We start from the raw sequence: 14682 nt of genomic DNA, 5'->3' as shown, positions 1-14682 counted from the left end.
CTTTGCAAAGGGGTTATTATTCATTCAGGTTTCGGTACCAAAAGAGGGGTGGTTGATGTTAGCTGAATGACAGGAGGGGAGAGACCCAAGAAGTTCAAGAATTACAAGGGCAGAGGTTTGGATGCAGGTCCATAACCTCCCTTTGGAGAGAGGTCAACAGGTTGGGTTTCATTTCTGAGTTGTAGGGCTGTTGAAGCTTTAGGGAATTATCTTCTTATGAAGGTTGTCATAGACATTGACATTCCCTTGAAAGTTGGTTGCTTTGTTAGCGTGACGGTTTGGGCAGGCGGAAAGGATCTTGAATCAATTAAGAAGAGCAACTGATACGTCTAGACCGGAGGCTTTACAAGTTTCTTTCTTTTCTACATTAAATGATAGAAATCTGGGTCAGCACTTGACCTGAGGAGAAAATCCCATGTTTTAAAATGCAGAGGCATGATGCGAGGCGCTCTACTACCTAGAGGCGTGAGGCATAGTTCAGAATGTAAGAGGTGTAAACTTCCCGAAAACACAAGGGGGCGTAATTAAGGAAGGGGATGAGGAGCAAGAAGTATCTCATTTCTTTTTATTTTTAATAAAAATCTTTTATACTAAGAAGAATGAAGATGCATAGCACTAGTTGAAAGGAGGGTCTTGTCCCAAAAGTTTAGAGAGGGACGTCAAAACAATATATATTTTTTCATAATTTTATTAATTTTAGGAGACAGAAACCGAATGACCAAGGGAACTGGTTTGATGATCAAAATAATATAGCTAGGATTTTTGTTAATTTTTTTGAGGATCAAATTCAATCAAAAAGACATTCTGATTTTGAAGGTTCTCCAGGACTTTTTGAACCAATCATTTCTGGTTTAGACAATGAAGCATTGATTGCTTTACCTTCCTGTGAGAAGTCAAGATGTTGTTATGTCCCTAGGATCTTTAAAATCCCCTAGACTATATGGAATTCTATCTTTTGTTTATTAGAAATTTTAGAAGATCATGGGAAATGATATTTTTAATTTTGTTACCGAATTTTTTAAGAATAAATAGTTTGTTGGGAGGGTGAATCATACTTTTAGTACTCTTATCCCAAAGGTGAAGAATCCTAATTTCGTAACTCACTTTAGGCCAATTAGCCTTTGTAGTGTGTTGTATAAAATTATGGCGAATAGATTGAAACCCTTGTTCATAAACTTATCTCCTTTTCCAGGTGCTTTTGTGCTGAGTAGGCAGTTTCAAGATAATATTATTGTTATCCAGGAATTAATTCACCATATGAAAACAAAGAAATCTGGGGGTTGGTTGATGGCAATTAAATTAGATATCTCAAAGGCTTATGATTCTCTAGAATGAAATTACTTGTTGTGGGTGCTAAAAGTTTGGGATTTTGTAAGGAATGGTGTCAAATGATCTAGTTTTCCATTTCTTCAGTCACGTTTTCGGTTCTAATTAATGGGTCAGGGACATTTTGAAATCTCCAGGGATATTAGGCAGGGGGACCCTATTTCTCCCTACTTATTTGTTTTGGCAATGGAAGGTTTCTCAAGACTAATTGTTAAGGCTAATGAGCAGGGAAAAGTTGATGGGGATTAAAATCTATAGACAGGCTCTAACCATCTCTAATCTTTAATTTGTGGATGATGTTATTGTTTTCGGGAAAGGTAATAGAAAGGAAACCTGGGATTTTAAGGAACTGATTGACTAGTTCCAAAATATTTTTGGACTTCAAGTGAATTACCAAAAATCTGGAAGCAAAGATGATTAGGAGACAGCTTAAAATGTCAGAGCTGAATCAAAGCACTCAGTAATTTGGGGTGCCTCTGCTGTGGAAGAAAAGAAAATCCGGAAGCAACTTCCTTATCTTACGCTGGCAAAAAGGTGATGACTCAATTGGTTATGCAAGCAATTCCAACCTACTGTATGAGTATGAGTATCATCAAGTTTCCTAGAAGGATGGTTGAAGAGATGGATAAAATTTAGAGAGATTTTTGCTATAATGAGGGAGAGGGAAGGAGGAAATTGAAGTGGGCTAATTGGATATCTATCTATCTAGAGCTGTTAAGGACTAGGTCTAAAAAGTATGGAGTTAATGAATAAAGCCCTAAATTGTAAGTTAGCCTGGAGATTTCTGAATGAGGAGGGCAGACTCTGGGTAAATTTGTTGAAAAGTAAATGTCTTTCAGAGACCTGTACCAAAAAAGAGTTCCAACAAATGCTTCCCCGGCATATCAGTAGCACGCCCACACGTGGCTGAGGGCAGCGTACATCGAGGATCCAATAAGGGCGTCATGCAGAGCAGAGGTCGGCATGCGACACGGGACCAATGGTGCAACCGCATGCGCAACCTCGTATGGCCACATCCTCAAGGATAGACTACATCCTTAGACTCTCCATTCTCAAGCAGTCACTTATCTTCATCGTGACCTTGTCTAAGCATCCCAACCCCAGACCTCGTCAAGGTTTAAAGTATCGACATGTATCATCTGATACGTATTGTTCCGGGATCCCTCCGATACGCCCCTACAGTGGGTGTATCGGAGGTCTAGCCGGTTCAGGAGGTAGAGGAGACCTAAACCAGCCCCCCTGAGCTGGTTGCGAATAGGGGCGTATTGATATTTTGAACCATGGGCCTCATCCACCTCTTGTCACACCTGTACTAGCTTGACCATTGGAGTCTCCGCCTCGGGCCAGCACCCGGAGCCTCTGACGTCCTCTCTCTCTCCACAGGTCCGACTTACCAGCCCTCGGCCACAGCGAACCTCAGACTCATCAGTCAGCCCTCGACTCAAAAGCGGATTTACCTTGTTACCCTCAGCCCATCTAGCAGCAACAGCGAGGTTTAGCTCAATCTATAAGTTTTCAGATCCATGGTCAATCAAATTTGGGTGTTTGGATTAACCCTTGGATCAAATCTAAACATGGTTTTTGTACCCCTGCTAACCATAAACAGAAAATAAGGCAAATAAAGAAAATACTTCAACACTCCCCCCTCAAATTGGAGCATAAATATCATAGAGCTCCAACTTGTTACAAATAGAATTGATTTTCTTACTTTACATAGGGTGTAACAACCTCTCCACTTGCTACCTTTTATCTCACAAAATGGCAGTCCTATGTGTTTGGTCCTCTCATGGAATACTAGGCTAGTAGATATGTGAATGGCAGCTCAATTATCACAAAACAACTCCATAGGAAAGGGTACATTTATCCCAATTTCTTGCAACAAGTGTTTCACCCACACTAACTCACAATTATTATGAACCATAGCTTTATACTTTACTTCTGCACTAGTTCTAGCAACCACATTTTGCTTCTTACTTTTCCAAGAAATTAAATTACCTCCAAGTAAAGTTTAATAACTTGTGATGGACCTCCTATGTTTATTGGAGAAAAGAAAGGCATCATCTCAAAGGTCACATCAGGGAGTACAAATGACTTACGAAATGAGCATAATAGCATTTGTAACCTTTTTGGGTACGAGAGTATCCCAGAAAAATACACTTTAAGGCTTTGGATCAATCTTATCCATTACAGGCGAAACTAGTGAACAAAACAAACAATCAAACACACATGGAGAAGATGGAAAGGGTGGAGTAGAAGGAAACAACAAAGAAAAGGGAGAAACTCCACCAAGAAGTGATGAGGGCATACGATTAAATAAAAAACAAGCTGTGAGAGCTGCATGGCTCCAGTAGATTTTAGGAACCTACATCTGAAACAAGTACAAGCCATTTCCGATAAATGTCTGTTCTTCCGTTCAGCCACACCATTTTATTTTGGGGTGTGGAAACAAGAAGACTAATGAATAATTCCATGAGACTCAATGTATGATTGTAGATGACCTTCAAAGTATTCATTATTGCCTGAACAAAACACTTTAATAGATGTACCAAATTTATTTTGAATTTTAGCATGGAAAGAACAAAAAATCTGAGGTAATTTTGAATAAGCTTTCATTAAATAAATCCACATCATTTTTGAATAATCATTAATAAACGTTACAAAATACTTGAACCCATTATATGACTTCACTCTACTAGGACTCCAAACATCAAAATGCACCAATTGAAATGGACTAGATACTCTTGCATCATCCCTAGGAACAAAAGACACACAATGATGCTTACTAAACTGACACGACTCACACTATAACTGAGAAATAGGCTGTAGTGACAAGACTAACTTCTTGAGCATTGGAAGTGAAGGATGACCTAGCTGACAATGCCACTGCAAGGAGATTGGGAAGAATGCAATGCCTTCTGTGTGCCACCACCATCTAGATAGTACAATCATCCAGCTTCATGCCCGCCACCGATCATCTTCCCATTTTAAGGTCCTGAAACACACAATGAGGACAAAAAAAAAAACAAAACAGTTCAATGTCTTGGTTAATTTACTAAGAGACATGAGACTGAAGGGGAATTTAGGAACATAAGGCTCAGTTTGGAAGAAGTACAAATACAAATATGTACAGTGCAAATACATACAAAATAATACAAAATGTAAGGTTTTGCACTGTGCATATTTGTATTTGTACTCCTTCCAAACTGAGCCTAAAGAATAGAGGATAATGACAAATTAGGATCAAGAGTTACAGTACTAGTACAGTAGTACTAGAAACCAAGGAAGTAGTACCATAGGCCAAAGTAATAAACTATGATGTGGAAAAAGGGAAAGGGAGGAAAACACATCTAGAGACCTAATCATATGGTCTGAGGCTCTAGAGTCAATAATCCATGCATATGGTCTGGACTGAGAAGCTAGGCATTTGATACATGATTTGGCAAGGGTTGCAGTACCACTAGAAGAAGAAAATAGATGAAGTTTCTTGTACTCCTTGCGTGTTATAGCAACCAACTCCTTATCCTTCCCTGATCCAGAAGCAAATGTATCATCACCAGTGGATTCCTCTCCAAGAGATACATGATTGGTCCATGTGGAGGGAGGACCATGCAAATCGTAACAATAAACAACCGTGTGTCATAGTTGTCAAGGCGATGCTTAGGTGACAAGGCACCCTTGGAGGCTCACCTCGTCTAATTAAATTTACTCTATTACCAATTCTTATAACATTTACAAGTTCATTATTACCAATTTTATTACTAATTAAACTTATTCTATTACCAATTCGGATCTTTATCTACTATTATTGCTACTCTGTTTCTATTATTTAGTTCATACATAAATATGTACATACATATTTGAATACACACATCTAATGTATTGTGTGTAGCCTATCAAAAAATAAAAAAGCGTCATGTGTGTTTGTGTAGATAGATAGGTAGATAGACAAATAAACAAATAGAAAGATAGACATATATATAGATAGATAATAGATTGATAGAGAGAGAGAGAGAGAGAAAGAGAATCACTTCTTATTTGGTGGACTGAGATTTGATTCTTGAGCATTACTGATAGGTTCACCAAGTTCCATAACTTGGAAGAGAGGGCTACTTTAATTGAATTGTGCTTTGGTCATTATCCACGACAGATGGATATTTCTCTGTATCAGCCTTTTTCTTCTTCTTTTCCTTCTTAGTACTGCTAGCGGTCAATTGATATTTCTCAGTGGATGGGTTCTGCTTTGTGTCAGTTTTTTTCTTCTTTTCCTTCTCAAGATTGCCAGGGACTAATGAATCAGTAGCTTTCCTGTTCCACTCAACATATTCATACTAGATGAAACCAAGTGAGGAGTGTAAAGAAAGTTTCAAAACACAAAATATAAGTGGAGAAAAAGCACTTACCTATCTTGCAGTTCATCTTCAATGGCAGTTTCATGGCTTACCACTTTAATACTTTTCTCCAACTGTCCATTTCGGTTTCCCCCATCAAGAATGCTCTCTTTCAGATCAATGACTTTCTTCTTCTTTTTCTTTTTTTTCTCTATCTCAATGTTCTCATTACCATCCTTATTAGATAGCAGCTGGGAATAACAAACTTGTTCATCTGCCCTGTTTAAATTAATGTGAAACATTACTAACAAGACACATAAACAACCTTGCTTGATGAGAAAAAAACACAAGGTTAAGATAGAAGTTATATTCAAAACAATATGTAAAGTAGGGGAAAGGCTTTTAACTTGTCAACTTTAGAACTTTCTTGCAGCTTGTTTCCAAAGGCAAGATCTTGATTAACATTTGTCTTGGACTGCTCTTTTTGGTTTATCTCATCATAAAGAATTCACTTCTCAACTTGTGTTATGTGAAGAGCCGGGAATAGTGATTGATTTAGGATAGTTATACAGATTATCAAAGGGTATTTAGGTAATTACATTACACCATTAATTCTTATTTGAACAAAGTAGAGTGAACAACCCATCTCTTAGCTTCTTTCTTTCTTGGCTCTTGCTCTCTCTTTTCTTCTCACCGATCCAAGGTAGAAGGCACATTTTTCAACATTTTTTACAGCATGCTTATGATTTTCTGTAATATTTTAAGAAAACAAAAAAAAAATATGAATGGGTTGTTCCGGTAATCAAGGAGATATTGAAGGTTGAGGTTGTAACTGTTCAATCTCAAACATATTTCCCCATCTAAGGAATTTGGTTTGGGTTGTAATTGATTTGGTTGAGCATCAAGGGTGCAGTGTTTTCTGTGCCCATATATTACCACCCAAAATTGACAAAGTTGTTTTGTGTTCCATTTGAAAAAGAAATTCATGGTATTCTAAGTTTTTTATACATCAATGATTAATACCAATATGGTTGTCAAGGTGCCTAGGTGAGGCTAGGCAACAGGGGAGCACCTAGTTGCATAGGGGCTTTATAAAATAATTCCCTAGGTTTTCATAGCCGCCAACAATCACCTTTTACTAATTAGCAATAATCTTCATCAAATAAGTATAAACTTCCTACCAAAACCTATGATGCCCATGGGTATGGGTATCTCATGTAATATGCTTATATCATGCATGTATATCTAGATTTCGGCTAAATCATAGTTTTCAAGGCACCAAGGTGAGGCTAGGCGACAGGGAGCGCCTTGAAAATCATAGTAGTAGTATAGTAGTAGTAGTAGTAGTAGTAGTAGTAGTAGTAGTAGTGGTGGTAGTAGTAGTATTTTATAAACACACAAAATGAATATTTTAGTTTAATAGTGCCTATTTTATAATTATAATGTCAAAAAATAAAGAATAGAAAAAAGTATTTTATAATACATAGTATAAAACTGCTTGGCGATTAGGCGAGTCAAGCCTCAAAGGGCGCCTTGTCGCCTAGGCGTCGCCTTGACAGCTATGGGCTAAATGTCATTCCACAACACATGGCTTTCCAAGTTTAAATAAATATCTAAATTCTAACATGTGCAGATATTTTTACAGTATAATTTGCTAAAATATACCACTTTACATATTTCAAAAGTGATAATGCCATTAAGTACATTTAGAAGTATCCATGCAATAGCATATATAGTCATCCAAGTATCATAGATCAAAACATAGAAAATCAACATTTTTTTGACAGTGGCAAAGTATTTCATTAAATAATCCAAACATGCATACAGACCTTGCCCAGTAAGGCACTAGACAAGGCAAGTATTAACTTAGTACATCCCAAAAAACAAAAAACTACTATTCATCAAATCGTACAAAAAGATTGCTATGATCAGAAAAATAATTAAAAGGAATATTCTTGAATAACTTGTGTGTCGCCACCCATGAGTATATCCTACCCCAACTGCCTATTAAAACTATCTCTTTTGAACTAAACTTGTTTTCAAAAAGCCTCCTGTTTCTTTCCTTCCAAATGGACCACGGCAATGCTTCTGGCACAACCTTCCAAACAATCCTTCCTTCCCTTGACAAATCACCCACATTCCAGCTCTTTAGGAAAGCCATCAAGTCCCTTGGAAAACACAGCTGAGTTGCAAACACCCTCAGAGGTTTCATCCATATCTCCCAAGTGAACCTACAGTGCAGAAAAGATGCTCCACTTCCTCAGAATTGTTGCCACATGGAGCACATCTACTGGGTTATACCATCAAACCTCTCATTGATAAATTGTCAACTGTTAAGAACTTCCCCAAAACTGTCACCCACACAAAGAAAGAGACTTTGAGGGGAGCAACTGATCTCCAGACCCTATCTTCAGGGAAAGAATCCTCCTCAACATTATACAATCTGCTATAAAAAGATTTAAATGTGAAATTTCCTGACTTCCCCCCTAACCAAATTCTCTTATTACTCCTTGCACCGTCCTCCCTTACTGTATTAAGGATCTGCACCAATTCTTCCCATTGTTCCACTTCCCCATCACAGGTTCCTTCTAAAAGTTGGATTCCAAACTCACATGCCTCTTTCCTGAGAGAACGCCTCCAATACCAAACATTCCTTGTTGAGAGAAATTTCATATCAAGTTGGAAATCTGTCCTTGAGAGGGCTACCCCCACACCATACCTCTTGCCAGAAACTAACTCTTGACCCATCACCTTCTTCCAGCTTTATAACCTGTTTGAAATCCCTTGCTGCCTTTTGTATGCCACTCCACACTGCACATCCATAAGAAAGATTTGATTCACCTAGCTCCCGGTTTGAATTCCTTGAACCATATTTGATGCGGATTCATTAGCTGCTTCTAGTCCGACAACAAGAACTGGACCTGGTGAAATCTTGAAAGCTGCCCTTCTTCCTTCAACCGTGGTTGGCATGGATGTCTTTTTTTTTAAAGAAGGCTGTTCCTCCCTTGTCTTGCTTTTTGGCTCGCCCACTCTATTTTCTTAATTAAGCTTTCCCCTCTCTCTAACTAGAAAGCGCACGCTTCAGGGAGCTCCTTAGTTATTGTTCTGCCGTTTGTGACCCAACCCATAGCCAATTCAAACTAAGATCAGAAGGACAGGCTACTGCCTTGGCTTCAAAGCTAAAAGCAGCCATTTCTATTATATTATATACGTTACCACCTTCCCAAACTCCACTGATTCAACTCAAGCAAGAACAGCTTATCCCTTGGCTGAACTCCCTTAATTGAATCCCAGGAGGAGAAGAGAAAGGCCTTTGGTACCGCTCTCGCGGTCCGCACTGTTTGCTGATGCTTTAGCCAAACAGGGGGTTTCTAGGGAAGATCTTTTTTGTGCTTCTATGTAAGTTGTTATTAATTTGGAAATCTGTACTTAACTAGCCCGAAGAGGTTGCAACTCATGCCTTTCCTTGGGGACTTTGTACTATTGTCTATTGCTGATTAATAAAATTATTTCAATTATCAAAAAAAAAAAGAAATGTGGTAGAAGAAGATGTGGAAGAAGAAATGTGTTGATTAGACAAAATTTTAAGTTCTTCCCTTACATATTGGTTCAGATTTTTAAGTCATTGAGGGTTCAATACAGCAGTTAGCAATGTTTGTGTTGATTAAACCCTAACAAATAATTTTTTTTGATGAATGAACCCTAACAAATAATTATAATCTCAAAAAAATAACAATATAAAAGTATTTTATTACACAGTATGCAAAACTGCTTGGCGACTGGGCGAGGCAAGCCTCCAAGGGCGCCTTGTCGCCTAGGCGTCGCCTTGACAACTATGTGAGACTCCAAAAAAAGTGGAAGAGCTGCTCTCTTTCTCTTCATGTGTGTTTTGTTTGTCGGGAGGACAAGGAACACGCCAACCATCTTCTTGTGCACTGTTCCTTTGCTTCTCAGGTATGGCAGTACTTTTTCTCTTTGGTGGGTGGGGCAAGAGTGGATGGCACCCATGAATATTGAGGACCTATTTAAAGGGGAAATAATTAGATGTGTCACACGGTGTGGCAGTGTGCGAGGGGAGCAGTGCTCTGGGGTCTTTGAAATGAGATGCATGCTAGAGTATTTAATGAAAATTATAAACAAGGGGAAGAAATGACTGAACTCACAAAGATATGGGTTGTACACTAGGCTTTACTTTGTAAAGAAGTTAGTGGTGTTAGTATAAATGATATGCTGAGAGAGTGGAATGTCATAGCAAGCTTTCAACCCAGGCTACCTGAAAGAGTGATGGAGTGGAAACCTCCAGGGGTAGGGAGATGTAAGCTGAATTTTGATGGGTGTCGTTTAGGGAATCCTGGATCCTCTGGTGTGGGGGGTGTGGTGAGGGATAGTGAATGTGTTATTGTTCTCAGTTACTCAGGCCCAGTGGGGTTTGGAAATTCCTTAAGAGCTAAACTACTGCCCTTGTTACAGGGACTAAAATTAAGCTTGCAACAAGGTATGAGGGTTTTAGAGTAGGAGATTGTCAAACAGTTATTCAGTGGCTGAATTCCCAAGACTGCTCCAGCAGTTCAGATATTTGGTGAGATTGGTTCACTCTTTAGGTGCCTCATTGAATGTCTCATTCTATTCGGTTCCAAGGAGTGCCAATATGTTAGCTTATCAGTTGGCAAGACTTTGGATAGGCAGATAATTTTTTTATTTGGGGATGCCCACGGCCAAGCTATAATTTGTAAGAATTTTCTAGTTTTTACTTTGTTTGCTTGTTGGTTTTTTGTTTTGGTTGTGGCTGAAGCTGTCGTTGTTGCTCTGTCACTTCAACCTTTCTCTTGTATCTCTTGTTTTATTTTCTCCTAGTAGAAATCTGCTGAATTAAAAAATATGAAAGAAAGTAGTTTCTTGAAAAGAGAAGGAGAAGAAGAGAAGTTGAAAGAAAAGAGACCAATAATCTGGCCGCCCCCTTCACTTATTATTTATACTAAAATAATAGAACAGTACAAAGACAACTATGGCCCTTATAGGGCGGCAAAACATAAAACAACATATATAACACTCAAAAAACATAATAAAATTTGGACTCACATAACTACTGTGGTCCCACCTCCTATCTAACAACTAACATAAAACATCGGCTCAGAAAAACATCATAAAACTAATTAATCTTCAACACTCCCTCTCAAGTTGGGAGTAAATGTCACACATTCCCAACTTGAGTAGATCATGTTCAAGCTTGTTCCTTGCCACCCCTTTAGTGAGAATATCATCCAGTTGCAACTCTGAAGAGACATAAGGCAAACAAACTTCTCCGGTTGTTACCCTTTCTCTTATAAAGTGTCTATCAACTTCAATGTGTTTTGTCCTATCATGCTGAATTGGATTGTGGGCAATATTGATTGCAGCCTGATTGTCACAGTATAACATCATAGGTTCCTCTGCTTTCACCCCAATCTCACTCAAAAGAGATTTAACCCAAAAAAGTTCTGAGACACCATGAGCCATGGATCTATACTCAGCCTCTGCACTTGACCTTGCCACAACCACTTGCTTCTTACTCTTCTAGGAGATCAAGTTTCCACCTACAAAGGTACACACTCCTAATGTAGACCTCATGTCATCTAAGCATCCTGCCTAGTCTGCATTTGTATAGGATTCTAGCTTCAGATTCTCATGATTTGAGAAAAGAATGCCTCTACCAGGGTGTTTCTTTAGATATGCAAATATTCTCTCAATAGCTTCCCAGTGTTGAACCCGAGGTGCATGCATATACTGACTCACAACACTGACAGTATAAGAAATATCTGATCGTGTCATACACAGATACAGCAGTCGACCCACCATTCTTTGATATCTCCCCACATCCTTTACCAATTCACCATCCACACCATTAATTTTGTGATTTGGATCAATAGAAGTGTCTGCTGGTTTGGTCCCCAGCTTCCCAATCTCTTGCAGTAGGTCAAGTACATACTTTCTCTGTGAATTGAAGATCCCATGCTTGGATCTTGCAACTTCAATCCCTAAAAAGTATTTGAGCTCACCAAGATCTTTGATCTCAAATTCTTACTGCAATGATTTTTTGAGATCATCAATCTCCTCAAGATAATTTCCTATCACCACTATATCATCCACATACACAACCAGAATTGACACCAATGCATCTCTCCTCTTCACAAAGAGGGTGTGATCAGATTGTGTCTGTGTGTATCCAAAACGGATGAGTGCCCCTTTGAACCTGTCAAACCAATCCCTAGGTGACTGTTTTAGTCCATACAAAGATTTTCTGAGTCTGCACACCTTTCCTTTACCAATATTTTCATAAAAGCCTGCTGGAATATCCATATATAGCTCCTCCTATAAGTCACCATTGAGGAAAGCATTTTTGACATCAAGTTGGAACAAGGGCCATGAATAGGTAGCTGCTAGAGATAAAAGAATACGAACTGAACTCATCTTAGCTACTAGTGCAAAGGTTTCCAGATAATCAACACCATAGGTCTGAGTATACCCTTTTGCTACCAACCTTGCCTTGTACCTCTCTATCTTGCCATCGGCCTTATACTTCATTGTGAATACCCATCGACATCCAACTGTCTCTTTGTCTAGGGGGAGATCAATTATTTCCCAAGTTTGGTTTTTGACCAAAGCATCCATCTCATCTTGCATGGTTGTTTTCCACTCAGGTTTGGAGAGAGCCTCAGTAACATTCCTGGGTATAGACACAGAATCCAGGGAAGAAAGAAAAGCACGGTAGGAGGGTGATAAGGCACTATAGGAAAGATGGTGTGAAATGCAGTGGGATGTACACTTTCTCTTCCCCTTACGAAGTGCAATGGGAAGATCAAGGTCAGTGGGATCAGCTGCAACAATGGTGTTAGGGACAGAAACATTATCATCAGAAAACATAACAAGCTCAAGAGGAATACCTGGAATTGTATCTGCCGAATCTGGTGTTTCAGAAGGACTGACAGAGAGTGGTGTGGGTCGAGGATGTGTGGAGTCAACCATCATCTGTCGGCGCTGATATTGCTGTGAGGCTGCCCGTAGTGGCTCAGGTAATGAAATTGGAGGTGCAGGTGCTGGCTGAACTGATGGTGCAGGTGTTGGCTGAACTGGTGGAGGCACCACAGAAACAAGAAGAGGAACAGATTGTGAGTTCTCCTCCCCAAAACTCTCCCCCTGAGAAGAACCACTCGAGAAGAAGAATGTGGATTCAATAAAGGTAACATCCATAGTGACAAATCTACTCCTCGACACTGGGTCATAACAGCAATACCCCTTTTGGTTCTGAGCATACCCAAGAAAAAACACATTTCTTGGCCTTAGGAACCAATTTCTTGCGATGAGGGCCAAGAATGTGAACAAAAGAAACACAACCAAAAACCCTCAGAGGTATATGAAATATCTCTCCATTTGGAAAAAGGAGGCTAAATGGCACCTTAAACCCCAAAGTCCGTGAAGGAACACGGTAAATCACATGTACGACTGTAAGAACTGCATCTCCCCAGAACTGCACAGGAACTGAAGCACACACCATAAGACTCCTTGCCACCTCCACAATGTGTATGTTTTTCCTCTCAGCAACTGCTCTGATGAACTACACCATGTTCTAAGAGATACGTGGCTAGGTCCTTCTCAAAGTACTCTCCGGCATTATCTGATCTAAAAACCTTAGTTCTCACTCCAAATTGTGTGAGAACCATCTGGTGGAATTGCCATACTAAGTTAGGAACCTCATCACGTAATCTCATCAAATATATCCAAGAATATCGTGTATAATCATCCACAAACAAGAGAAAGTAACGGAATCCTCCCATGGAAGGGATTTCATATGGCCCCCATACATCAGTGTGAACAATATTAAAAACAGAAGTACTTCTTTTATTACTTGGTTTAAAAGACTGTCTACAATGCTTTCCTAACTGACAACTCTCACACTCCAAAGTAGATAATTCAATAGACTCAAACAACTTTGGGAAAAGACATTTCAAAGAATTAAAAGAAAGATGTCCCAAGCGATTGTGCCAAAGCATAATCTGGTTTATTGACTCAGACCCACTACTACTGCTGCTGCTAACATGAAGGCCCTGATGTCTCGAAATCTCATCCAGAAGGTAGACTCCATTCACCTCACGACCACTCCCAATCATCTTCTTTGACTCCAGATCCTACAAAACACAATTGCCAGGAAGAATGGTCACCTAACAATTCAATTTTTTTGTCAATGAACTAACAAACAGTACGTTGGTATGAAGTCTAGGGACATGTAAAACCGAGGACAGAGTTATATCATTGGTCACTCTAACTGTCCCCTTCCCAGTAATGGGCATATGTGAACCATCTGCTATAGAGACTCTGTCTCTACCAGAGCACGACTGATAGGAACTGAAAATGGTAGGGGCATTAGTTATATGCTCAGATGCTCCTGAGTCTATAATCCAGGGAAGTCCCTCCTTACCTGAAGTGGATGCAAGATCCGCAGTTGCATATGAACTACATGTATGTGCAAAGGAAGTGGTGTAATTGGCTCCTGCATTCTGCTGTCCATCTGGAAGGCTAGAGCTGAGTGAATCTTTCTTACTCGTAAGCTGCCCAAACCTCTCCAATTCTGTTCTCACTGCTGCTACTGCAATGGATTCCCAATCAATTTGGGAGAGAGGGGCTGAAGAGTCTCCTGTAGTGGCTACATTTGCATTTCCCTTCTTGTTTCTTATCCGAGCAGGAATAAGATTTGGATGAAGCTTCCAACAAGTGTCCCTGGTATGCTTAGGCTTCTTGCAATAATCACACACCAAGACCTTATCTTCCCTTCTAGTCTCACTACTCCCCCTATCTCCATTCGGCTTAGGTTTTGTTGTACCAACCATAGCTGACTGGTCAATCCTGTCTCAGCATTACATTCCTCCTACTCTCCTCTCCAGAGACAAAAGCATAGGCCTGAGAGAGTGTCACACCCTCCCTAGAAAGAATATGTTGCCTAGCAATGTCAAATTCAGGGTTCAACCCTACCAAGAACTCAAAAACCATATTCCTC

The 14682-nt window shown here is 39.5% G+C and overlaps 1 protein-coding gene across 6 annotated transcripts in view; it reads right to left on the bottom strand.

Annotated features, from left to right (window-relative positions):
- Nucleotides 1–3913: 3913 nt before the first annotated feature.
- The window catches only part of LOC104593903 (uncharacterized), a 40707-nt gene continuing 29938 nt past the window's right edge, over nt 3914–14682 (bottom strand). For all 6 annotated transcript variants that reach the window (XM_088888784.1, XM_010253994.2, XM_088888783.1 and 3 more), the window contains 3 exons: nt 5727–5933; nt 5355–5631; nt 3914–4318 (listed from right to left, as the gene is read on the bottom strand). In XM_088888784.1, coding sequence (XP_088744910.1) covers nt 5433–5631; nt 5727–5933 — 406 coding nt within the window. In that variant the 3' untranslated portion in view covers nt 3914–4318; nt 5355–5432. The remainder of the gene's footprint in view (nt 4319–5354; nt 5632–5726; nt 5934–14682) is intronic.

This window comes from Nelumbo nucifera, chromosome 5 (assembly GCF_055504915.1).
Source record: "Nelumbo nucifera cultivar China Antique chromosome 5, China Antique-T2T, whole genome shotgun sequence".
NCBI classification, from domain to species: domain Eukaryota; kingdom Viridiplantae; phylum Streptophyta; class Magnoliopsida; order Proteales; family Nelumbonaceae; genus Nelumbo; species Nelumbo nucifera.
Note: the sequence above shows the minus strand (reverse complement) of the source record. Positions and strands in the feature narration are given on the sequence as shown.